Source organism: Aotus nancymaae, unplaced genomic scaffold (assembly GCF_030222135.1).
Source record: "Aotus nancymaae isolate 86718 unplaced genomic scaffold, 86718_ANA_hifiasm-v0.15.2.pri h1tg000041l, whole genome shotgun sequence".
Taxonomy (NCBI): Eukaryota; Metazoa; Chordata; class Mammalia; order Primates; family Aotidae; genus Aotus; species Aotus nancymaae.
Genome location: NW_026988455.1, coordinates 7782647 through 7809459, shown reverse-complemented (window position 1 = coordinate 7809459; position 26813 = coordinate 7782647). Strand labels below are relative to the sequence as shown.

The following is a 26813-nucleotide window of genomic DNA, read 5'->3' as shown; positions in this document are numbered from 1 at the left end:
AATTCACAGACCCAGCATTGAATTTTACAGCATGGAACAACCTGTACCAAGTGGTACGAGTAAATACGCTCATAAAACAGTCCAAAACATCTCTACTGGTTCCATAACTGATTGCTGATTTCCACATTACAAACATTAGTTTTTTCCAATACCTAACTCTCATTAGAGACCCGGATATTTATTATTGAGGCAGGAGAATAGGGTCTGGAGGCAGGGAACTTAAGGGTAATTTGTGCTGAATCAAGGAAAAACACTAAGGTTTAGGGGCAGGGAATCTGAGGCCAATTTATGCTTTCTTTTTTTTTTCTTTCTTTCTTCTTCTTTTTTTTTTTTTTAAGATGGGGTTTCACCATACTGGCCAGGATGGTCTCGATCTCCTGACCTCGTCATCCACCCGCCTCGGCCTCCCAAAGTGCTGGGATATGCTAACTTTCTAAAATAGAAAACATCAAGGTCTGGGGACAAGGAATCTAAGGCCAATTCGTGCTGAATTCCCTGGGGACAGAGAATCTAAGGGAACCTAAGGCCAATCAAGGCCAACTTCCTAAAGCTAAACCAAAAGGAAAAGCCCCATCTCCCCACAACCAAACGGCAAAGGATCAAAGGCTCTATCCCTGCAACCCTCCTCTTCCACCACTTCTCGGATGGAAAGGAAGAGTGCCTTAGATCGGCCGGGCCAAGCAGGGACCATTCGTTCATCTGTACAGGACGCTAATTCACCTCAGCCTTTAATTAGTCACATACCAAATCCTTTATCTAGATTAGGGGTAACCCATAGGAACCCCAAAAGGAGCACTTAAAACCCAGAAAACTTTGTAAGTGGGCTCTTGAGCCCCTTGCTCCGGCCCACTCCCATCCTGTGAAGTGCTTTCTCCCTTTAATAAATTCCTGCTTTCGCTGCTACGTTTGTTTCATTCCTTTGTTATTTTGTGCTTTTTGTCCAATTGTTCAAAACACCAAGAACCTGGACAACTTACAGTCAAGGCCCTCCTACTACTAACACTACGGGAAAACACCATTACCTCCTCACATTTCAGATTTGCTCCTAATGAGGTACTTGGGCACTTGAACGCATCCCTTTAAAAGGGAGAAAGCTTTCTGATCCGTATAGTGGTTTATCTGGCAGAACCTCTCCACCAGCCTCTGATCTCTGGCCTGATTTTCCCAGAGATCGGAAGAATCACAACTTTTGTAAACTAAGATCCAGAAAGGGCCTTTGGTTATTGTCGGTAAATGCGGGCTAATGAAAGAATTGGTGGGCGGGTCACCACCCCAGGCTACTCCACGTAACGTTATTCATCTTAGAAGGAATAAGATTGGAGAAAGGTCTGGATCGCATTCGCTTATTCTGACCGACTAAATCAGCCTTGGCAGGACAAGACCAGCAAAATAACTCCGTGGATCCGTGGAGTCACTATACTGCAGGGTCAAAGGACAGCGTCGGCGGCTCTTGGCTATTAGGGACCTAGCTGATGAAGGCACCACAACCCTTATTCTTGACTCTTCCCGACTGGGGGCCGGCAAACCAGGCCCTACCGCTCTGAGCACATCCAGGGTCCCCGGGCCCGGACTGCTGACACCGAGGCAAGATCTCACCCGGCCCACTCTGCCCAACCTCCCCGATTCTCGCTTAGCCTCGCTTCCCTTTCGGGTTGCCCTCTCGTCTGCTACCTCGAGGGGTGAGAACTCACAACCATCGCGGCGCCGGTGAAAATGTCCTCCCCCTCGGTGTCGCTGTCCCCAGCCTCGGGTTCTGATCCCCCGGCCGCCCCCTCGGACTCCGGCTCCGGGCCGGGGAAGGGCGGAGGGAGTCTCTCCGAAGCGCTACAACCACCACCACCCGACGCCATCTTCCTCCACTCGCAGCGGAAGCCGCAACAACAACTTTATCGAGAGATAGCGCCGTGAGCAAAGCGATCCAAGGGTGCGAGGAGTGGGAGGGCCGCAAGGGACCCCGTGGGATCCGAGGGGCGGAGGCGCAGGGGCGGGGCCTAGGCGCTGGGTGCGGCGCGGCACCCTGCCAGTGGAGGCTGCCCTGCAAATCAGAAGTCTGGATCGCGATGCTGAGATATTAAGGGGGAGGGAGGGCAAAGGGGCAGAAAAGTAGGAGTTAGGGGGTGCTCAGGTTCCTAGGACCCTTTGTGCTCTGGATAGCTTTATCTAACAGGCTTCTAAGAGTTCGTCTGAATGAAGGAATGTTACTAAAACGTTTGAAAACCTCTATGTGCCATCAACCCTGCCATCAACCCATGCCAACCACAGTGCCCTCACAGAGAGTGTATAAATATTTCGATTGAGGTCTGTAAACAAGACTGCAAGAAAGTTTCACCACTTATTCCTTGGGCAACATTCAGTTAATTCAGTAATATGATATTGAGCATCTATTGTGTGCCTGGCACCTTGCTATGAGTTTCAGATACAGAAATAAAGAAGCTCCTGACCCACCAGGTGCTTACAACTTACTAAGGGAGAAAGTTATGTAAATCGACAATTCAACATGTTCAATGCTATGATGTGCTGTGGGAGCACAGGGAAAAGAGATAATCAACTCTGGAGAATTCATAAGGCCTCACAGAGGAAGTGAGACCTCAGTGTACTAGATGTGGCTGGAAAAATGTTAGGATTATCCTCTCAATTGCTATGGAGTAACTGGAGTGAAATAGACGGCAGGAAATTATTAAACCCTGACCAAAATTTTCCTGGGACCTAAGCTGTTCATTGTCTGATGATTCTAAAGCCTACATCAACTAGACAAGACTGGAGTTTAAATAGGCATGTTAGGATGGGGCAATTCGGCAAGATAATCCTATCTTCTCAATAGAGATGGCATTTGTCACCAACTTTGACAAGAGGTTTAGTGAGTTTGTTTGTAACTGCAAATTCAGGGATGGGCTCCTTCACAGGTCAGGTGAGTTGTTTATCTTTGTCTCTTCCATGCCTATGGATCACTCATGGCAAATTAATACCTATAAATTTGATCGGAGGGATGAGTGGATAAAACAAAATCATCAATTTTGTTACTGGCATCCATGACACCCTCGAACACCAGAGGGCTTAAGATAACACTTTTAAGGATGGCAATCTCCATTATGTCACAACTGTATACATTAGACACAGGAAAAGTTCTCCTGCTCTAAGTTGTTTTTGAAGGCCATTAACAGAAATATTCATTCCAAGGTAGGAAGCTGTGCTGGACTGAATCCCTTAGGAGACAAGAAAACCAAAAAGCCCTCCGCATGCCATGCCTGACTACCTTACAGGCTTCCCATGACATCCCTTTTCAGAGCAACTGACACCCACTTCCTGTCCGATCAGGAAGTAAGAAAGATGTTGGGTGTTAGCGGCTCCCGCGTAGAAATAACTGTAGAGTCTCCGTGCTGAAAACCTCTTCCAGCACTAGAACTCAAGACCTCCTTTCCCCTACCTCTTCGGGATTCATCTTTAGCTTATCACAGATGCTGAATGAGATAATCAGTGGCAGTTAACAGAACGTTACATTCGCTTCTACCCGGCGGACACTACAAGTCCCAGAATACAGTTCGCTTCCTTCCAAAGAAAATAGCTCACGCATCCCAGCATGCAATGCGCGAACAAGCCGCGAAAATTTTTTTTCTTGTCCCGCCGAAACAGAGCAAAGCATTCTGGGACTTGTAGTCTTGAGACGCCTTTCCCTAGGTCCTCCAAGTTACTCCGTGTGCGGCCCCGCCTATTCTCTGCTCCCCTGAACCTTTAGGCTCGTCTCGGCCCACTTGAAGACCAGGAAGTTGATCAGTCCCGTGGCCGGCTGCTGAGAGACGGTGGCGCGAGTGGGACAGTCGCCAGGGATGGCTGAGCGTGAGGATGCAGCGGGTGTCTGGGCTGCTCTCTTGGACGCTGAGCAGAGTCCTGTGGCTCTCGGGCCTCTCTGAGCCGGGAGCTGCCCGGCAGCCCCGGATCATGGAAGAGAAAGCGCTAGAGGTTTATGGTAATTAATTTTACCCAGCACAGCATTTGGCGTCATAGGTGCCGGCGGGAGGTGCGGGGTGCGGGGATGACGGCCTCACCTGAGGGCTGGTAGAGGAGACCTGTTTTTGTTTTTTTTTTTTTTTTTTGTGCCACATCTTGTCCGGAGCGTAGCAAGCGCTTTCTTCGGGATCCTAAGTCACGTGGGAGTGTGGGTCTTTTAGGAACTGGGCTCTTCGTAAACCTGGGGCAAGCAGACCCTGGAGGTCTTAAATGCTTAATTCTCCACGTGTGGCCTACGTCTTAGAGACTATTCCAAGACTTGTGGGCAGAGCACAAGTCTAGGGTGTGTGGTTAGGAAGCAAAGCTGGCCTGATTGCACTACTAGAACCTCCTCTAGCTTCTCGACAGGCACTCCTGCTACCACTGAGGGCACTGGTGGGTGACAGTCGAGTTGGGGACTGGCCCAAGGTCACAGCCACTCACTCCGGCAAAGTCAGTAAGCAGAGGTCCCCAAAAGAAGAGAACGAGATTGGCTTCTTGCAGCAAGGCCTTGTATACACACACTTTTCCATGTTATATATTAAATATTTTCTATTTAGCCTTTGGGGCCATCTTTATTGTAGAAATGAGGAAACAAAGGCTTAAAGAACTACCTAGAGGTCACACTGTCAGTAAGGAACAGAGCACAAACTAAAGCCTACGCCTTCTGCTTCTCAACTTGATGTACTTTCCACCACTTCACAATTGCCTTACAACTTTTTTAAAAAAATTATTTTGTATTGTTTTTGAAAACCAAAAAGACCAGATATAATATTGAGAGATCTAAACACAGAATACAAATATAATTCAAGTATGAGTGGCAGAAAATTCCTTTTCAGAAAACTCTAGTTTCCCTAAGTCCCATGATAACACAACTCTGTGAAAGAGAAGCTTTATCCTCTTTCTTGCCTATATTTTCAAATTCTGTTTCTTTTTTTTTTTTTTTGAGACAGTCTCCTCTGTCATCCAGGCTGGAGTGCAGTGACACAGTCTTGGCTCACTACAGCCTCAGCCTCCCGGGTTCAAGTGATTCTCCTACCTAAGCCTCCTGAGTAGCTGGGATTACAGGCACGTGCCACCACACCGGCTAATTTTTATATTTTTAGTAAAGACAGGTTTTTGCTATGTTGGCCAAGCTCGTCTCGAACTCCTGACCACAGGTGACCCACTTGTTCAGCCTCCCAAAGTGCTGGGATTACAGGCGTGAGCTACCATGCTTGGCAAAATTCTGTTTCTAATCAAGTGACAAACCCAGGAGAAAATTAAAGAGAAAATAGAGTTTGTTTTTGTTTTTCCCAGTTGCATTTCTGATTGTATATAATTTTGTGTGATAAATAATAGAACAAAACTTCAGATTATAGAACCTCAAGCACATTCTATGTAAAATTCTGCTTCTTTCTTTTCTACTTCACCATTTCTCTCTCTTTTTTTTTTTTTGAGACGAAGTCTCGTTCTTTCGCCAGGCTGGAGTGCAGTAGTGGTCTCAGCTCACTGCAACAACCTCTGCTTCCAAGGTTCAAGCGATTCTCCTGCTTCAGCCTCCCTAGTAGCTGGGACTACAGGCATGTGCAACCACGCCCGGCTAATTTTTGTATTTTTAGTAGAGACGGGGTTTCACCATGTTGGCCAGGATGGTCTCGATCTCTTGACCTCATTATCTGCCTGCCTCAGCCTCCCATCACCATTTCTCTTTATTGTTCTCTTTTCCTTTATCTCTTTCTCCAACCTCCGAGTAAGAAGGAAATCCTGTCTTCTCCAAGGCCAACCTAGACTCCTACATAATTAATCCCATTGCCTTCTGCTTATTTTACTAGTCTCCTCTCCTCCCCACTTATATGTTCAATTTCTCTTCTCGAAGTTTCCTTTATCCTTGTCATTGTTCTAGGTTCCTTATAAAGCCACTGTCCTTTCTCTGTTCCTCCCTTCCCAGCCAAGGCCCTAGGAAGACATTTTCAGTTCCCACTTGCTTCCCCTTTTGCAAGCTGGCTTCAGCCCTCCCCCTCTCTACTGAAATTGTTTTCTTACAGCTGACAGGGTGACAAATGAAACACCCGTTTTAGCTGTCATCAGCTTGAATTTTTCTGCAGCATTTAATATTATTAACCATCCCTCTCTTCCCTTCTCTAGTTCTTTTTGCATTTATTTCTCATTCTGATCCCTAAATTAGGTGCTTTGCATGGATCTGTTGGGTCTGTTTTTCTTTATACCACTGATTCTCACACTGGATTGTACCTAAGAACAAACAACCTGAGGAATTTTTAAAACTCAAAGGCCAGCAAACCAATTAAATCAGAGTCTCTGGAATTGGGGCCCAGGCATCAGTTTCTTTTTTTTTTGGACAGAGTTTTTGCTTTGTTTCCCAGGCTGGAGTGCAATGGCACAATATCAGCTCATTGTAACCTCAGCCTCCTGGGTTCAAGCGATTCTCCTGCCTCAGCCTCCCAAGTAGCTGGGATTACAGGTGTGTGCCACCATGCCCAGCTAATTTTTTTTTTTTTTTTTTTGTATTTTTGGTAGAGACAGGGTTTCTCCATGTTGGTCAGGCTGGTCTTGAACTCCCAACCTCAGATGATCTGCCTGCCTCGGCCTCCAAAGTGCTGGGATTACAGGTGTGAGCCACCATGCCTGGCCTTTTTCTTTGAGACAGAGTCTTGTTCTGTCACTCAGGCTGGAGTGCACTGGCACGATCTTGCCTCTTGCTGCAACCTCCGCCTTCTAGGCTCAAGTGATCCTCCTGAGTATTGGGGACCACTGGCCTGCACCACCCACCTGGCTAATTTTTGTGTGTATTTTTTGTATAGATGGGGTCTCACCATGTTGCCCAGGCCGGTCTTGAACTTCTGAGCTCAAGTGATCCACCCGCCTTTGCCTCCCAAAGTGTGCGGATTACGGGTGTGAGCCACTATGCCCAGCTACTTTCCTTCACTTTAGATGTCAAATATTGAAATGTTACCTGTTTTTCAAGGCTTGATTCATATTCCACTCCTATGAAGCCTGTTACCACATTCTTTCAAGCTGAAAGTTATTTCTTCCTCTTGAGCTTCCATGACACTTTTTCCATTCTTATTATATTTTCTCTGCAATGTCCAATTTGAGAAACTGGATATGGCCTTATAATAATCCAAGAAAACAGTTTTCTCAAGAGGAGAGCAGTAGTGAAACATTCTGTCAGAAACCTGGGAGTTGCTGTAGTATTTGCTTAAACATAAGAGAAGTCAGTGCTTAGGCCAGGCGCGGTGGCTCACGCCTGTAATCCCAGCACTTGGGAGGCTGAGGGGGTGGATCACCTGAGGTTGGGAGTTCAAGACCAGTCTGACCAACACAGAGAAACCCTTTCTCTACTAAAAATACAAAATTAGCCAGGCATGGTGGCGCATGCCTGTAATCCCAGCTACTCGGGAAGCTGAGGCAGGAGAATGGCTTGAACACAGGAGGCGGAGGTTACGGTGAGCTGAGATTGCACCATTGCACTCCAGCCTGGGCAACAAGAATGAAACTCCATCTCAAAAAAAAAAAAAAAGAGAGGAGTCAATGCTTAAATTAGGCCTGGCAAAATCATGTTTATTTAGAGTAGTCATGTTTTAATAGAATATTTTATCTCTGATGCCTCTTTAGATTTGATTAGAACGATCCGGGATCCAGAAAAGCCCAGTACTTTAGAAGAACTGGAAGTGGTCTCGGAAAGTTGTGTGGAAGTTCAGGAGATAAATGAAGAAGAATATCTGGTTATTATCAGGTTCACGCCAACAGTACCTCATTGCTCTTTGGCGACTCTTATTGGTAAGTTTTTATGTACATACGTGTATATTTATATAAATTCTAAATTATTCTTGCTGATATTGACCCATAATAACAACTTGCATGATTATGGAAAAACCACATGGTGTATGTATTACACTTTATGGTTTACAGAGTATTTTCCTGTATTTATCTTCTGTAGTCCTCACAGTTAGCTTGTGAATTAAAATATTGTTATCTTCATTTTGCCCATGAGGAAACTGAAGCTCAGCGAGTTTAAGTGACTTGCACAGAATCAGGTAGCCAGGAAATGGTGAAACTAAGGCTCATACCTAGGTCTCTTGACTCCAAATCTGCTTCTCCTTTAGTTATGTCAGGCTGCCTCTCCCAGGTATACATGCCCACAATTAATGCAGAGTGCATGTGGGCCAGCTCCTTTTCTCAGTTCTGGAGGGTGGAGTGGGTGGTGTCAGACTAGCATTGCTGCCATCACCATCTCCTTTCAGCTACTCTACTGGCTTCTATGTAGTATGGGCAGAAGTCCTGGTAGGAGGCTGGATTCCTAGTATTTTGGATTTGTTTTGCAGGTATAATAAATGTCTTTGAACATATGATTGTTATAAAGGGATTTTATTTCAAACCAAATGTTCATGAGTAGGGGATTGATTAAATAATCAATGTAAACAATGGAATACTATGTAGCTACAAAAAAGAATGAAGAAGCTCTGCATGTACTGATACAGAGAGATCTCTATGACATACTGTTAAAAAGTAAAAGTAAGGGCCGGGCACAGTGGCTCACACCTGTAATCCCAGCACTTTGGGAGGCTGAGGCAGGCAGATCACAAGGTCAGGAGATCGAGATCATCCTGGCCAACATGGTGAAACCCCATCCCTACTAAAAATATAAAAATTATCTGGGTGTGGTGACACATGCCTGTAATCCCAGCTACCTGGGAGGCTGAGGCAGGTGAATCACTTGAACCAGGGAGTTGGAGGTTGTAGTGAGCCAAGATCACGCCACTGCACTCCAGCCTGGCAACGGAGTGAGACGCCGTCTCCAAAAAAAAAATAAAAGAAGTAAAAGCAAGTATCATTTTGCTTTTATTTGTGTAAAAAAAAGGCAAAAAAATACATTTTTATTTGATTGCATATGCCTGAATAATATTAATGCATAAATGAATAGTTATAATGATATTAGTGAGTAATAGTGGTGGTGGGAGCTGAGCGGTAGCCGAGATCGTGCCATTGCACTGCAGCCTGGGTAACAGAGTGAGACTCCATCTCAAAAAAAGAAACCAAAAAAAACCCCCAAAATTAGTCGGGTGTGGTGGTGTGCTTCTATAGTCCCAGCTACTCTGGAGGCTGAGACAGGAGAATCTCTTGAACCTGGGAGGTGGAGGTTGAAGTGAGCCAAGATCACGCCATTGCACTCCAGCCTGGATGACAGAGCAAGACTGTCTCAAAAAAATAATTAAGTAAATACAGCTGGGCATGGTGCCTTATGCCTGTAATCCCAGCACTTTGGGAGGTTGAGGCAGGTGGATTGCCTGAGCTTAGGAGTTCGAGACCAGCCTGGGCAACACGGTGAAACCCCGTCTCTACTAAAACACAAAAAATTAGCCGGACATGGCAGCATGTGCCTGTAGTCCCAGCTACTCAGGAGGCTGAGGCAAGAGAATTGCTTGAACCCGGGAGGTGGATGTTATAGTGAGCCCAGAGTGCGCCACTGCACTCCAGCCTGGGTGACAGAGTGAGACTTCGTCTCAATAAATACATACATACATACATACTGACCCTGTGGCAGGCACCATCTCATTATATCTCATCTAATCCTTTTCCGTATTTGGGGATTTTTCAAAAAATTCTCTTAGAAAACCAAATGGTACTTAGAAAACCAAAAACAAGTGATTACCTTCCTAAAAGATAGGTAGTCTAACAATTATATCTTGTGTTGCACTATGGTTTGAGATTTTGTTGTTGATGTGTCTTAGCATGGGATGATAAACTGAACTTCAGTGGAACTTGTTTTAAAGAAATTGCTCTATTTGTACCTTGCAGGCATAAAGGATTACAAATTTGAGAGGTTTTGTGTGGCCCTTTTCAAATGGCTTTTTCTTGGTTTTAATTTTTTGGGTGGCCTGGCCAGTTGTGGGACATTTTAAAAAGTTTAATGAATTGACAGGACACGGTGGCTTACCCCTGTAATCCCAGCGCTTTGGGAGGCCGAGGCGGGCGGATCACTTGAGGTCAGGAGTTCGAGACCAGCCTGGCCAACATGGTGAAATCCCAGCTCTACCAAAAATATAAAAAATTAACTGGCCAGGTGCAGTGGCTCACGCCTGTAATTACAGCACTTTGGGAGACCAAGGTGGGCAGATCATCTGAGCTTGGGAATTCAAGACCAGCCTGACCAACAGAGAAACTCTGTCTCTACTAAAAATACAAAATTAGCCGGACATGGTGGCCCATGCCTGTAATTCCGGCTACTTGGGAGGCTGAGGCAGGAAAATCGCTTGATCCCAGGAGGCAGAGGTTGCAGTGAGCCGAGATTGCACCATTGTACTCCAGCCTGGGCGACAAGAGCGAAACTCCATCTCATAAATAAATAAATAAATAAATAAATAAATAAATAACTCGTGGTGGTAGTGTGTGCCTTTAATCCCAACTACTCGGGAGGCTGAGGCAGGAGAATTGCTTGAACCGAGGGGTGGAAGTTGCAGTGAGCCGAGATCGAGCCACTGCACTCCAGCCTGGGGAACAGAGTGAGACTCCATCTCAAAAAAAAAAAAAGTTTACTGAATTAATTGACTTTTGCTGGAAGGCCAACTGATGTAGTAAAAGTGGCCTGGGCCTTCTAGTGGTCTTAGGTTCCAATCCCAATTCTGCCACTATAGTAACTCAGCGACCTTGAGGAAGTTACATTGTGACCTTGGTTTAATAATGTGTAGAAGGGAGTTAGTAATAGCTCATTGGATTATCCTAAGGAATATGTAAGATTACATATTAAATTTTTTAGTGTGGTTCCAGGCTTAAAGGAGCTCTGCTCTGGATTGAGCCAAAGCTGTTTTCAGCGATTGTGTTGTTGGGGGGTGCATAAACGCAGCTGTATGCTTTTTCAAGAACCAGTAAGAAGCAATAAAGAGATAATTGGAGGTGGTTTTTTCTTCTCCCTCCACAGGGCTGTGCTTAAGAGTAAAACTTCAGCGATGTTTACCATTTAAACATAAGGTAAGGAAGATGTGTTTTCGTTGTCGTAAAAGAGCTTTGTACCCTATCTACTTGGAATTCCCTTCCTCCCATCTCATTTGTTCAAATACCACACACCACACAATTCACCTATGTAAAGTGTACCAGTTCAGTGGTTTTTGCTTGTCCGTTACTCAGTTGCTTATTGGTTATTCAGTTGATAGGCATTTAGGTGGTTTCTACTTTTTGTGTATTATGAGTAATGCTGCTATGAACATTAATGTGTAAGTTTTTGTGTAGGCATATGTTTTCATTTCTTTTCCACCTGGGACTGGAATTGTCTGGTCGTATGGTAACTCTGTGTTTAACATTTTGAGAAATTGTTTGTTTTCCACAGCCACTGCACCATTCTGCATTCCTACCAGCAGTGTATAAGGGTTCCCATTTCTCCACATCCTTGCTAACACTTATTATTATCCTTGTTACAGCCATCCTAGTGGGTGTGAAGTAATATCTCATAGAGTTTTTTTTTTGTTTTTGAGACAGAGTCTTGATCTGTCACCCAGGCTGGAGTGCAATGGCATAATCTTGGCTCAGTGCAACCTCCGCCTCCTGGGTTCAAGCGATTGTCTTGCTTCAGCCTCCCGAGTAGCTGGGATTATAGGCATGTGCCACCATTCTGGCTAATTTTTTTTGTATTGTTAGTAGAGGCAGGGTTTCACCATGTTGGCCAGGCTGGTCTTGAACTCTTGGCCTCAATTGATCCACCTGCCTCGGCCTCCCCAAAGTGCTGGGATTACAGGCTTGAGCCACCAAACCCTGCTGTCATGGTGGTTTTGATTTGCATTTCCCTGATGGCTAATAATGTTGAGCACCTTTTTATGTGCTTTTCAGCCATTTGTATATCTTTGGAGAGCTGTCTATTCAGATCCTTTGCTCATTTTAAAATAAGGATGTCTTATTTTTTAATTAATTTTAATTTTATTTTATTTTGGGGCAGAGTCTCACTCTGTCACTAGGCTGGAGTGCAGTGGCACGATCTCGGCTTACTGCAACTTCTGCCTCCCAGGTTAAAGTGATTCTCCTGCCTCAACCTCCTGAGAAGCTGGGATCACAGGTGTGTGCCACCATACCCAGCTAATTTTTGTATTTTTAGTAGACGGGGTTTCCCCATGTTGGTCAGTATGATCTCAGTCTCAACCTTGTGATTCTCCTGGCTTGGCCTCCCCAAGTGCTGGGATTATAGGCGTGAGCCATTGTATCCAGCCCTATTTTTATTTTTATTTTTAGAGTCTCACTCTGTTGTCAGGCTGGAGTGCAGTGGTGTGATCTCGGCTCACTGCAACATCCGCCTCCTGGATTCAGGTGATTCTCCTGCCTCAGCCTCCCAAGTAGCTGGGACTGAGCGCCCACCACCACACCTGGCTAATTTTTGTATTTTTAGTAAAAACGGGGTTTCACTTGTTGGCCAGGATGGTCTTGATCCTGACCTTGTTATCCACCAGCTTCGGCCTCCCAAAGTGCTGGGATTACAGGCGTGAGCCCCCACATCTGGCCAAAAGTTTTAAATTTTGATAAAGTCTAATTTATTTTTAATTTTTTTACTTGTGCTTTCGGTGTGATATCTAAGGAAGATGTTTTTAACCTTACTATTGGGCAAGAATATGGATATCACAGTTAATTCATAGTAATTGGTTATAGCTCATGAATGATTCAGCCTTGTCCCTTACTGTCTCCTGTAATTGCCTTCTCTACCTTGCTGTCACCTAGCCTTTACACAGAGTACCTATCTACTTGGATTTCCCTTCCTCCCATCTCATACGTTCAAATCCTACACATCTTTTTTGTTTGGTGTTGAGACAGGATCTTGCTCTTTCTTCCAGGCTGGAGTTCAGTGGTGTGATCACTGCTTACTGCAGCCTCAATCTCCCAGGGTCAAGTGATCCTCCCATCTCAGCCTCCCAAGTAGCTGGGACTACAGGTGCACCACCATGCCTGGCTAATTTTTTCTTAATTCTTGGTAGAGATGAGGTCTCTCTTTGTTGCCCAAGCTAGTCTCAAACTTCTGGGCTCAAATGATCGTCTTGTGTTAGCCTCCCAAAGTGTTGGGATTACAGGTATGAACCACTGTGCCTGGCCAAATTCTACCTTTGTGTTAAGGTTTAATTAAATACTTTTTTATTTTCCTTGATGTCAGTTCTGATTTCTTTCTCTTTTTTAAAATTAATTTTGATTTATCTTTTTAAATTTTTTTCTATTTTTGTCTTTATTTTTTATTTTTTGTATTTACCTTTCCATACTACCAGTCCTGATTTCTATAACGAAAGCTATTTCTTTTTTGAAATTCCCATAGCTTGGCCCCATAGCTATTTCTTTGTCTTCTGATGTAGAGAGTATCATTTTCTAACTTGTGTTCTATTTATTTTTCATCTTCCCTCCTGGACTGTCAACTTTTTTTTTTTTTTTTTTTTTTGGAGATGGAGTTTTGCTCTGTCACCCAGGCTGGAGTGCAGTGGTGCTATCTTGGCTCACTGCAGCCTTCGCCTCCCAAGTTCAAGAGATTCTCTTGCCTCAGCCTCCCAAGTAGCTGGGATTACAGGCGCATGCCACCATGCCCAGCTAAATTTTTGTATTTTTAGTAGGGATGGGGTTTTGCCATGTTGGCCAGGCTGGTCTCAAACTCCTGACCTCAAGTGATCCACCCACCTCAGCCTCCCAGAAAGCTGGGATCACAGGCATGAGCTACCATGCCTGACCAATTGTCAGCTTCTTGAGGTCAAAATTCATATATGATACATCTCTTTGTTCCTGCTATGATCTTATACATAGTAGGAGCTCAATAAATATGTCTTAAATTGAGTAAATTGATGAATTATACTAGTGGTTTATGATGCCCTGTAAATTTTATTCTATTTTCTATTTTTAACTGTTTTAATTATAATGTTTAACTTTTTATTTGAAATGAAAATAATGAAAGAAAATAAATAAAATAGTGAAGAACAGTACAAAGAAATTCCATATATCTTTCACCCAGATTCAGATTCACTAATTGTTAACATTTTGCTATATTTGCTTTATCATTAATTTCTCTTCATATATGTACACACACACACACACACACACACATACACACACACACACGTATTTTTTGGAAACATTTGAGTACAAATGTAATGCCCCCTTACTCTAAATACTGTAAGATATATTTCCTGAAAACAAGGACATTCTCTTACATTACCACAGTCAAATTTCAAAACCAGGACATTGATACAGTACTGGCATCTAATCTGCAGCATGTATTCAAATTTCCCCTGTCGTCCAGTAATATCCTTCACGGCAGTCCCTCCTCCTGTCTCTGCTCCCTCTCCCCCATCACACGTAGCATTGGTTGTCATGTCTCTTTAGTCTCGTTTAATCTGGAGTAGTTCCTTAGCCTTTGTCTTTCATAATCTTGATATTTTTGAAGAATGTAGAGCAGATATTTTATAGATTGTCCTTCAAATGGAGTATTCTGATGTTTCCTGGTTAGATTCAGGTTATGTGTTTTGGGCAAGAATACCAAATAAATGTGTCCTCATTGCATCACATCAGATGCCTATAAATTCAGTTTGTCCCATTATTGGTGACAACTACCCTCACCAACTGTTTGGTTACCCTGAAGTATAGGTCATATAGGAATAGCTGCATAAATGCTGCTTCTTCCCCTTTATCATTTTTAGAATAATGAGTCCTGTATAATTTTAAACTGAAGTAAATCAGTATAGAGTGATTCTATGTCTGTTGCTTTGAGGTCTAGAATAAGAGTGTTTTGCCAGTAGGGGAAAAGTGTTTTGTTTTGTTTTTTTTAAAAAAAAAAAGATTGGGGCCAGGTGCATTGGCTCATGCCTATAATTTCAGTACTTTGGGAGGCCAAGATAGGCAGATCACTTGAGCTCAGGAATTCAAGCCCAGCTTGAGCAATATGGTGAAACCTTACCTCTACAAAAAAATAGAGATAGGGGTGGGAAGGGGTGGGAGTGTGGGAACTGAGGTGCGAGGATCACCTGGGCCCAGGAAGTCAAGGCTGTCATGAGCCAAGATCATGCCATGATCTTTAAGGTTCCATTTAGCTATAATAATGTTATGATTTTTCTCATGAGAAATATTTATCTCAGTAGTAAGTAAGTAAATACAAATTAGTTCATATGTTTCAATGTTCTCTGGGGAAAGTAGAGGTCCTTGTGACAGCATACTCTCTTTACCACAGGATTTGCAATAATTTGTAGGTTGTCTCTAAAGCTCTGGGTCTTGGAGGGTAGCTCATGTGTAGGGGTGCAGCAGGGCCAGGAGGGATAGCTTAACCAGTATTATACTTGAGAATAAATTTAGCAAGATAATAATGAATGAGAAAAGGAGGATGCTAAAAGCTGTGTATCGTGATCCCATTTTTGTAAAACAAGCCATGTAAAGAAACATCCAACTTTGGTATTTGGGTATGCGTGTGTAAAATCTGTTAGATTATGTGGGTAGAGAACAATATGGAAGAAACTACACTAGATTGTTATTGTAGATTTCCTGAGTCAGTGGCAGGGCGGGAGGAAGTTTAGATACTGAGTTGGGAAGAAGTAAAGTGCAGAAGAGAGATATTCTTAAGTGAAACAACATGTATGAGATCTCATTTGTGTAAAATGGTATTTTTGTGTATTCATTAAAAAAAATTTCTACCTTGGGAAAGAATAAAAAAAAAAAGTTAATGGAAGTACCACCTGTAGGCCATTCCCAGGTGACCAAAATAAAAAATCTTACTAATTTCAGTCCTTGTTTTAGAGAAGGATATGGAGGATTTGTCTCTAAGTCTCTGATGTTAGAAACAGGATTGGGGGGCGCTGGGCATGTTGGCTTATGCCTGTAATCCCAACACTTTGGTAGGCTGAGGTGGGTGGATTACCTGAGGTCAGGAGTTTGAGACCAGTGTGGTCAACATGGTGAAACTCTATCCCTACTAAAAAAAAATACAAAAATTAGCTGGGCGTGGTGGTGTGCACCTGTAATTCCAGCTACTTGGGAGGCTGAGGGCTGAGGGAAGAGAACTGCTTGAACCCAGGAGGTGGAGGTTGCAGTGAGCAGAGGTCACACCACTATACTCTATCCTGAGTGACAGAATGAGACTCCATCTCAAAAAAAAAAAAAAAAAAAAAAGGCCGGGCACGGTGGCTTATGTCTGTAATCCCAGCACTTTGGAAGGCCAAGGAATGTAGATTATGAGGTTAGGAGATCAAGACCATCCTGGCCAGCATGGTAAAACCTCTTCTCTACTAAAATACAAAAAAAAATTAGCCAGGTGTGGTTGTACGTGCCTGTAGTCCCACCTATTCAGTAGGCTGAAGCAGGGGAATTGCTTCAATCCGGGAGGCGGAGATTGCAGTGAGCCGAGATCCTGCCATTGCACTCCAGCTTGGTGAACACAGCAAGACTCCTGGTTTTGGACCCTCATCCCTAGATGTTTGATTCACTGTACATTTCACTTCACTCTCTCATCTTAGAATGCTCTAATGTTTTTTCTTTGACTTTCTTTTTCCCTTTCTAGTTGGAAATCTACATTTCTGAAGGAACCCACTCAACAGAAGAAGACAGTAAGTGAATGTTGAAACGTAATTGAAAAACAACTTCAGATAGTATTTTTTCTTGGATATTGGATTCTTCTACCAGTCAAGTATCTACTGGGTTACTTTCAAAAAAAGTACACAATTAGTTATTAGCTCTTCTTTCCTAGGTAGGGAAACCTAGGCATTTCAGGGAAGTAATTTTTGCAGTGGAACTCCGAGTGCATTAGAGCTCACGGATGTTGACTGATTTAGGCCAATGGCTACACATCTGTAAAGAATATCCAGCTCTAGGGACCTTGACATATGAGCTCTAAGTAGGCTGCTTTTCTTTGGTGGCAGGATAAGAGAGCTGTGTACTTGAAACTGGGTCTAGCAAGTAGAGCTTTGGTGAGTCTTGGGGTAAGTGCTGTCTCTCTGGGTTAGTATATTAGAATGGGAGCGGGGAAACCTTTTTATATACAGAACCTCTGGCCTACAGAGAGAAGTCACTCAGTAGCTACTTAAAAATGGCCGAAGTGGGGTTTGGGGAAAGCAAAAGACAAAATGTTCTGTATGATCCATGTGTTACACTAAAAACAGAATTTTAATGTTTTTAATCTACAAATGATAGAGCGCAAGTAATGAGAAATACATTTAAAAGGCATTTGTACTTAAGTTTCATCAGAGGAGTGGAAGAAAGAGATGATTGATAATGGAGTAAGAGATAATGGAGTAACAGTCAGGTAGATACCCAGAAGACTCAGAAAGGCATACCCAGAGCTGAAGAAAGACACACAAAATCTCCTACATAGAAGAGAGCTATAGAGAGGGAAGCAGGGAACCCTGCTGCTTCCAGAGGAATAGCCCATCCAGGAAACTTTTTAGGTTACTGTCATGAAAACTATTAAAATCATGTCCTAGCTATAGTTTCAGACATGTAGATTATTATACTCTTTGTGGGCTTAATTTCTTTTTTTTTTTTTTTTTTGAGACAGAGTCTTGCTCTGTTGCCCAGGCTGGAGTGCACTGGCATGATGTTGCCTCACTGCAACTGTAACCTCCACCTTCTGGGTTCAAGCAATTCTCCTGCCTCAGCCTCCCAAGTAGCTGGGACTATAGGCATGCACCACCACATCCAGCTAATTTTTGTATTTTTAGTAGAGATGGGGTTTCACCATGTTGGCCAGGCTGGTCTTGAATTCCTGACCTCGTGATCCGCCCACCTCAGCCTCCCAAAGTGCTGGGATTACAGGCGTGAGCCACCACACAATGGGCTAAATTTCTTTAAACCCCATGAGCTGAGGGCTTCTACCTCTGATTAAAAAAATAAGAGTTTAGGTACCCTAAATCCACTCAGGCTATCCTTTTGAAATTCCTCTAATGATAGGATTTTACAACAGCAATAGTATTAAGTCTTATGATTCTTGTTTTTCGTTTAGTAAATATTTACTAAGAGCCTTCTATGTATGGGTACAGTTCAACTTTTGAGATATATTCCTACCTTTGTGGAGCCTACATTGTAGTAAGAAGAAACTGAATTGAAATTATTTACACAGGAATATGTGTATATGTGTTTGTCTTCTATATAAGACATTTTAGCAGCATCCCAGAAAAGTCAATCCACATTAAGAATATGGACGTCTCTCTTTTGAACTCTTCTGTTAAGAGTGCTGTTAGCTAATTATAGAAAACGTAATGGGCCAATACCTTTATTATATGAAGATCCATTCAAACTAATTTTAAAATAAGATCTGGTAGATTAATAGAAAGAGACATGAACAGGAAATTCATGCAAGAACTAATATATACACATTGAAAATGTTCTATTTTTCTATTAGACAAGGAAATGCAAATTATAACAATAATATTGAACCATTTACCACCTCCTATTTTATGTATGTTTATATGTATATTTGTTTTTATTAAATAATAGCTATTGCCTGGGCATGGTGGTTCACACCTATAACCCTAGCACTTTGGGAGGCCAACGCAAGAGAATACCTTGAGGCCAGGATTTCAAGACTAGCCTGGACAACATAGTGAGACCCTGTCTCTACAAAAAAATTTGAAAATTAGCCAGGTGTGATGGTTCATGCCTGTGGGAGACTGGCTGAGGCAGGAGGATTTCTTGAGCCCAGGAGTTGGAGGTTACAGTGAGCTATGATTGTACCACTGTCTCAAAGAATAATAATAATAATAATAATACCAGGTATTGCTGCCAAACTGATAGCTCATATATTGATGTTGACAATGTAAATTGGTGAGTAATTTTGGGAAGTAGATCAATGATATAAATCAAACCATAAAAATATTCATGTTCTTGGGCAGGCCATGGTGGCTTACATCTGTAGTCCCAGCACTTTGGGAGACAAGGCGGGTGAATCACGAGGTCAGGAGTTTGAGACCCGCCTGGTCAATATGGTGAAACCTTGTCTCTACTAAAAAATACAAAAATTAGCTGGGCGTGGTGGTGTGTGCCTGTGGTTCTAGCTACTCAGGAGGCTGAAGCAGGAGAATCACTTGAACCTGGGAGGTGGAGGTTACAGTGAGCTGAGATCGTGCCACTGCACTCCAGCCTGGGCAACACAGTGAGACTCCATCTCAAAAAAAAAAAAAAAAAAATCCTATTTTTGAGAATATTTCCAAATAGAAGGCTATATGTTTAAAGGTGTTCATTGTAGCATAGTCTTCATAATTAGTTTAGAACACTTAAGACTTTTACCATGTTAAATACCCTGTAGATTAAAGTATAGGCTTATGGGGAAAAAAGCCAGCGATTTTCAAAGTTGTATTTACTTGAATGTAACTATATAAAGATATGTATATGGATAAAGACTAGAAAGAAAAAAATAGATGTGGTAAGTAGTAGAATTATAGCAGACATTTTTCTCCTAAGTCTGCCTTCTAGATGAGAAATTATATTATGAGCAATAGCCAAAAATGACTTCAAATTCTCAAGGAGTTAAATTTTTTGTTTCAGCAGGCTAATAAAAATTACTGTCTGGCGCTGTATATTGACACAGTTCTTCTGCTAACTTTTGTCTGTGTATTTTTCAGTCAATAAGCAGATAAATGACAAAGAGCGAGTGGCAGCTGCAATGGAAAACCCCAATTTACGGGAAATTGTGGAACAGTGTGTCCTTGAACCTGACTGATAGCTGCTTTAAGAGCCACTGGCCTGTAACTGTTTGATATATTTGTTTAAACTCTTTGTATAATGTCAAAGACTCTTGTTTAATACATAGGTGATTTGGTACCTCAGAGCATTTTTTTAAAGGATTCTTTCCAAGAGAGATTTAATTATAAGGTAGTACCTAATTTGTTCAGTGTATAACATTCTCAGGATTTGTAACACTTAAATGGTCAGACAGAATAATATTTTCTAGTTATTACGTGTAAGATGAGTTGCTATTTTTCTGATGCTCAGTCTGATACAACTGCTTTTCATGTCAAATATCTACTGTGCCCAAATGTACTCAATTTAAATCATTACTCTGTAAAATAAATAAGCAGATGATTCTTGTAATGACTCACTGTTTTTATTGAATTGTAAATTCCAGTGTAAATGTCAACTCCTGAAAGATATCTTCAAAGCTTTATTTTTGCTGATTATTTTGTAGAATCAGAGATCTGAGAACCAAAAGGCATCCTTAAGATTGGGCCCACCTTCCTTCCAAGGAGAATCCTGGACCCCTTCATAGATAAGGAACAAATGTGGAGAGGGCCAGATGGCATACACAGTTTTGAAGATCAAGAAGTCCACCAAAGAGGTTTTGATTAAACCAACCTAAATGTATGGTCTTCACTTTATTTGTAGTTCATTTGGTTTGATTTAGGGGTTAATGGTCATGTGAAGTATAGTAGCCTCCAACATGGGCCCCTCACTTCCTGGTATTCATGCCCTTGTAGATTTCCTTCCATGTTGAATTAGAGCTGATGGGTGTGATTAATAAAGAATGGCAGAAGCGACAGTGGATGACTTCTGAGGCTAGATCGTAAAAGGTATGCTGCTTTCACCTTAGTCTCTTGGATTGCTCATTCTGTGGGGATCCAGCCACTATGTCACGAGAACTCAAGCCACCCTGTGGAGAATTCCACATGGAGTGCAACTGAGGCCTCCCAACAACAACCAGTGCCAATTTGCAAACCATGTGAGTAAACTCCTGAGCCGGAACTGCCTAGCTTCCAAATTCTGGACTCAGGCACTTTCTTGGGTGCTGAGGACACAGAGATAAATCAGCCATTGTTTGTCCTCCTGGAGTTCGTACTTATCAACTTACACCTTCAGCTTCTCTCTGCTCCAGGCAGTGAGTGATTGAGGCTGTCTTACCTAGTGCCTGAGCTAGTCCTGGCCAAGTAGAAACAGAAGCCAGGCAGCAGGACCAAAGACGAAACACTGCCTTAGGAACTGTCTGGTGAGGGCGCTACTGATGTGCAATTCCAGTGGATCATTGCTAGAGGAGTCACCTGAATTGCTGGCCATGCTGCTCCTGTAAGCTAGATGTGTCTTCTGTTTTCTCCACTACTACCAGAATGATTTCTCTTTTTTGTGTGACTCACTCCAGCTTCCTAGTCCTAGGTGAGATCTCTAGTCGGCTGATCTCAAGTCACATGTCCATGTCCTGGCTGCCAAGAAGGCAGGAGAAAAGATAATGTGACCTTTGATGTGGGGAGGTGGACTCTGTCCCCCAGCAAGACTCACATGGTAGGAATTCCATCACAGAGTGAGAGGGTTAAAAAAACTGACTACTACATGAATTATCTTAGAATGAATTTGGCCTGGTGCTCATGCCTGTAATTCCAGCACTTTGGGAGGCCAAGGCAGGCGGATCACTAGGTCAGGAGATCAAGATCATCCTGGCCAACATCGTGAAATCCTGTCTCTACTAAAAATACAAAAATGAGTCAGGTGTGGTGGTGCACACGTATATTCCCAGTACTTGGGAGGCTGAGGTAGGAGAATTGCTTGATCACGGGAGGCAGAGATTGCAGTGAGCCAAGATTATGCCACTGCATTCCAGCTTGGTGATAGAGCAAGATTGCATCTCAAAAAAAAAAAAAAAAAAAAATTTAAACTTTATTAATCATAACGACAGCTACATAGAAGTGAATAATAGAGGTACGTATATAGTCACAAGATGTGTTATCTAGTCCATCTTTGGCAAAGGTTAGTAAACATTTTTGGAAAAGGGACACATAGGCAGTATTTTAGGCTTTTCAAGCCATATGCTCTGTTGTAACTATTCAACTCTGCCCTCATAGCACAAAAGCAGCTGACAGTCTGTAAACCAATACGCGTGATTGCACTCCAAGAAAACTTTTTGGACGCAGATTTGAATTTCATATAATGTTCATGTGTCATGAATTATTATTTTCCTTTTGATTGTTTCAACCATTTAAAAATATAAAAACCTTAGCTTGTGGGTTGTACAAAATCCAGCATTGAGCTAGATTTGGCCTGTGTGTCGTTAGCAAACTCCTGATTTATAAGAATGATCATTCTTTGTGGAAAGTCAGACCAGTTGGAAAATCAGATAAAAGATGTGGAATGGGCCCTCTGCCTAGGGGGAAAAAGGCACTCACATGAAACTTTGTGTATGACTTCAGGACATTCACAGACTTGCTTAGGAGCCAGTGGACCCCAGGTTAATAACTCTGCTTTACAAGTAATGCTGGCTGAACATTGGGCTTCCCCTCCTTTAATAACCCCCCAGAGTCCTGAGGGTTCACAGCTTTGGCTGGGACTGTAGGGGCAGAAGGAAGTGATACCTTTCCTCACCCATTATAAAGGTCATGGCCAGCAGCCCTGTGAAAAAACAAGAGAAAAGCATAACAAATGTAGTCAATCCAAGTTTTATGTAACTCAGCAGGCTTCAGATATGAAGAATCCAAAGACCCAGGGAAAACTATTTTTCTGCTTAGGTGCCAATGCATTCCAGCTTGGGTGACAGAGCGAGATCGTGTCTCAAAAAAAAAAAAAGAAGACTGGACAACTGTGTAGAAATGTGATTGGACAAAAAGAGTACGATCTGATGGTAATGGACTAAGTGGGGAAACCCAGCAAGGCCTGTCCAGATTCTTCCTGGCCTTTCTGTGTAGCATTCCTTCCTCCTGGGTATGGGGCAGAACCGCTCTGGAATGAGAGTCTTATGACCTACTGTTAGATAAGGTAGGTCAGATAATTTCTTTATGGCCAGCTCATGCACAGAAGGGCGGGGGAAAGTTAGAGTAATATTTCTAGGTTTTATAGCTTGCTTGTTTGTTGTTGTTACTGTTTTTGTTTTTGAGACGGTCTCGCTTTGTTGCCAAGGCTGGAGTGTGATGGTGCAATCATGGCTCACAGCAGCCTCAACCTCCCAGGATCAAGCGATCCTCCCACTCCAGCCTCCCAAGTAGCTGGGACCACAGGTGCACGCCCTCATGCCCAGCTAATTTTGTTGTTGTTGTTGTTATTTTTTTTTTGTAGAGATGGGATTTTGCCATGTTTCCCAGACTGGTATGGCTTGCTTTGGAAAGAGGTTCTGGTTTCTATTACCTCCCTTAGGGAAAAGAAATTCTGTTTTCTGTGACTCCCTTTGGAGGAGAAAGGGGCAGGAGGCAGGAGGGCAGGATGAGGTCAGAGAGAGTCTTGCTTTTGAGGCTACTTCTGAGGCTTCCTATTTTCCTTTAATTCACAGCACGCCAAGGAGCCATATTTTGGGTTATTCTTTCTGATCCCCAGTAGGAGCCACTACCTTCTTTTTTTTTTGAGACAGGATCGCTCTCTGTCACCCCAGCTGGAGTGCAAGGCATGATCAGGGCTCACTGCAAGTCTCAAACTACTGGGCTCAAGCAATTGTCCCACCTCAGCCTCCCAAGAAGCTGGGACTACAGACAAGAGCTACCATGCCCAGCTAATTATTTATCCACTACTTTCTTTTTCTTTTTTTCTTTTTCTTTTTTTTGAGACGGAGTTTCGCTGTTGTTACCCAGGCTGGAGTGCAATGGCGCGATCTCGGCTCACCGCAACCTCCGCCTCCTGGGTTCAGGCAATTCTCCTGCCTCAGCCTCCTGAGTAGCTGGGACTACAGGCACGCGCCACCGTGCCCAGCTAATTTTTTGTATTTTTAGTAGAGACGGGGTTTCACCATGTTGACCAGGATGGTCTCGATCTCTTGACCTTGTGATTCACCCACCTTGGCCTCCCAAAGTGCTGGGATTACAGGCGTGAGCCACCGCGCCCGGCAATTTTTTTTTTTAGATGGAGTTTTACTCTTGTTGCCCAGGCTGGAGTGCAATGGCGCGATCTCACGCCTGTAATCCCAACAATTTGGGAAGCCAAGGTGGGCGCTTGGCTTGAGCTCCAGCGTTTGAGACCAGCCTAGGCAACATAGCAGGACCCCATCTCTACAAAAAATAAAAGAATTAGCAGGGCCTGGTGGTGCACCCTGTAGTTCCAGCTACGTGGGGGGCTGAAGTGGGAAGATTACTTGAGCCCAGGATATTGAGACTGCAGTGAACCCCGATCTCCCGCCGGGTGACAGAGCGAGACCCGGGTGTTCCTGGGTAGGGGAGAACAGAGGAAAGGGCCTATTGGTGCTAACTTGGAGAGTTTTTCTCTGGGGTGGGTGCAGTTACCTGGAAGAACACCAGATGGCAGCAAAACATTATTCCTTAGTGGTAGAGCACAACCCACTTTGCTTTAGTGGCCCTGGGTTTTCCCAAGGGACCTACAAAGGGCCCTGAGGGCACACTCACTGCCCCTCTAATCAGGCTGCGCTAAATGGTACCAAACCACCACTGACTCATTGCAGTCTGCGCCTTTGTTCTGACCAGAGTGATTATCACTGAAGACTTTTTTTTTTAAGATGGAGTCTTGCTCTGTCACTCAGGCTGGAGTGCAATGGCACGATCTCAGCTCACTGCAACCTCCATCTCCCAGGTTCAAGTGATTCTCCTGCCTCAGCCTCCTAAATACTGGGCACAGGTGCATGCCACCACATCTGACAAATTTTTGTATTTTTAGTAGAGACGGGGTTTTACCATGTTGGCCAGACTGGTCCTGAACTCCTGATCTCAAGTAATCCACTGGCCTCAGCCTCCCAAAGTGCTGGGATTACAGGCATGAGCCACCATGCCTGGCCAATCACTGAAGACGTTCTTCGATGTGGAACTACTTTGCCAAAGATTATGAGTGATTTTGAGACTTTGATACATATTGTTGAATTGGCCTCTGGAGAAATTGTGCCGATTGATACCAAACCAAGAGTGGGATAGGTGTCCCTGCCCTGCACTAATATTGGGTATTGTTATTTTTAAAAATATTTGCCAAGGTGGAGGATTTTAAAAAGATTTTTCATTAGCATCTGTTTGCAAGGTTAAACATGTAAAAAATATTTCTTTTTTTTTTTTCTTTTTCTGAGATAAGAGTCTTGCTCTGTCATCCAGGCTGGAGTGCAGTGGTGCTTTATGCTCACTGCAGCTTCAAACGCCTAGGCTCAAGCAATCCTCCGGCCTCAGCTTCCCAAAGCGCTGGGATAACAGTTGTGAGGTTGAACCCAGGAGGCGGAGGTTGCAGTGAGCCAAGATCGTGCCACTGCACTCCAGCCAGGGTGACAGAGTGAGACTCTGTCTCAAAAACAAACAAAAAAAACACCTCTTGTGGTAGATGTGTCTTTTTTTTTTCTGAGACGGAGTCTTGCTCTTTTGCCAGGTTGGAGTGCAGTGGCACGATTTTGGCTCACTGCAACCTCCATCTCCCGGATTCAAGCAGTTCCTCTGCCTTAGCCTCCTGAATAGCTGGGACTACAGGCACGTGCCACCACGCCCGGCTAATTTTTTGTATTTTGTATTTTAGTAGAGATGGGGTTTCATCATGGCCAGGATAGTCTCAATCTCCTGACCTCATGATCCACCTGCCTCAGCCTCCCAAAGTGCTGGGATTACAGGCATGTGCCACTGCGCCTGGCCTTAAAAGTGTATTTTTAAGGTGGGAAATACAATGTATTTTCCCTCTTGGGAAAGTTTCCCTTGATTGTATAAACTCCTGGAGTCTGTGCTGTAGCCCACTGCTCACACTCTGGGCTGTCTCAAATGCGTTTTCTATTTCATGTCCCCTCAGATGTTTCCTACAGCTACTGGTATGGTGTTTGCATATTGGCCTTCCAACATTTCTTGTTGAATTATTTCAGGCTTACCTTGATCATAATGAGTGAATCTGGCTTTACCCAGGGCTTCAGCCTTTAGCATTTCACATGAGGAATATCCACTGAGCTAGGGGTCGAGAAGCCTAAACTTTAATCTTGGCTCTGCCCCTGACAAGTGTGAACTTGGCTAAGTTACTCTTGCTCTGGTGGGCCTCCTTCTGTCTTCTATAAAGTGAATGTGTTAGGTGATCTCTAAAGTTCCTTCTGGTTTTGAATGTCTAACTATAGAAGCCACAGTGACATGTTGGCTTTCTAGGAGTTCCAAGGATTCTTTAGAATCATTAACAACAAACGGGTTTAATACTGAGCTTGTTCTACAATTGCTAATTCACTGATTCATGCAGAATTGAAAATGATCATGATCTTTTACCAAAACCTATTAGCTTAATAAATCTGTGGGTTTTTTTTTTTTTTTTTTTTTTTTTTTTGAGACAGTCTTCCACTGTCACCCGGGCTAGAGTGCAGTGGTGCAATCTCGGCTCACTGTCACTGCAACCTCTGCCTTCCAAGTTCAAAGGATTCTCCTGCCTCAGCCTCCCGAATAGCTGGGATTACAGACGCCTGCCCACCATGCCCAGATAATTTTTTTGTATTTTTAGTAGAGATAGGGTTTCACCATGTTGGCCAGGCTGGTCTCAAACTCCTAACCTTGTGATTCACTTGCCTCAGCCTCCCAAAGTGCTGGGATTATAGGCATGAGCCACCGTGACCAGCCTGCTTTTTGTTTTTTAAGGAGTGTTAGGGTTCCTAGATTGTTTTTGTTGTTGTGATTAAGCAAATTTTAGCTAAACTGGGTCCTATCAACTGGGTTTCCTTGTAGCTGGATTTCTCAGACTGTCACATCTGTGGTTTTTTGTTTTTTTGGCTACATTAAGCTGAGTCTATTCAGATGAGTCAGAATGTAAAGTGAATATGTGTGCAAAGCTCAAGATTGCCTTGCCGGGTAAAACTTACCAAGTTGCAGAGCCTTGTGAGACCTACATTACTCCCACTGAAAAACATAGCTACCATCAGGAACAATGAGGGCTAAATTGTGTTAATCTAATCCTACAACTTCATTTTACAGTTAAGAACACTGAGGTCAGGAGAAATTGAGTGACCTGTCCATACTCACACAGCATGGAAGAATCAGAGCCCATGGCGTCAGAACCTG

The 26813-nt window shown here is 43.3% G+C and overlaps 2 protein-coding genes across 11 annotated transcripts in view; one reads left to right on the top strand and one right to left on the bottom strand.

Moving 5' to 3' along the window:
* SNX1 (sorting nexin 1) overlaps window positions 1-1886 on the bottom strand; it is a 43183-nt gene extending 41297 nt beyond the window's left edge. The window contains exon 1 of the mRNA XM_012443005.2: window positions 1692-1886. Coding sequence (XP_012298428.2) covers window positions 1692-1850 — 159 coding nt within the window. The 5' untranslated portion in view covers window positions 1851-1886. The remainder of the gene's footprint in view (window positions 1-1691) is intronic.
* Window positions 1887-3624: 1738 nt separating this feature from the next.
* Window positions 3625-26813, top strand: CIAO2A (cytosolic iron-sulfur assembly component 2A). 10 transcript variants are annotated; one of them, XR_010336963.1, is made up of 6 exons: window positions 3647-3964; window positions 7600-7764; window positions 10904-10953; window positions 16478-16523; window positions 16836-16895; window positions 19533-19607. XR_010336963.1 is itself a non-coding variant. In XM_064361413.1 (6 exons), exons 1-5 carry the CDS (start codon window positions 3841-3843, stop codon window positions 16838-16840), a joined length of 390 nt encoding a protein of 129 aa, XP_064217483.1. In that variant the 5' UTR covers window positions 3647-3840; the 3' UTR covers window positions 16841-16883; window positions 19533-19612. The 10 variants fall into 10 exon arrangements, 8 of the variants coding, with proteins under 8 accessions (XP_064217486.1, XP_064217485.1, XP_064217484.1 ...); XM_064361413.1 differs by having other exon boundaries at window positions 16836-16883; window positions 19533-19612; XR_010336964.1 differs by lacking the exon at window positions 10904-10953 and having other exon boundaries at window positions 3625-3964; window positions 16836-16883; window positions 19533-19621.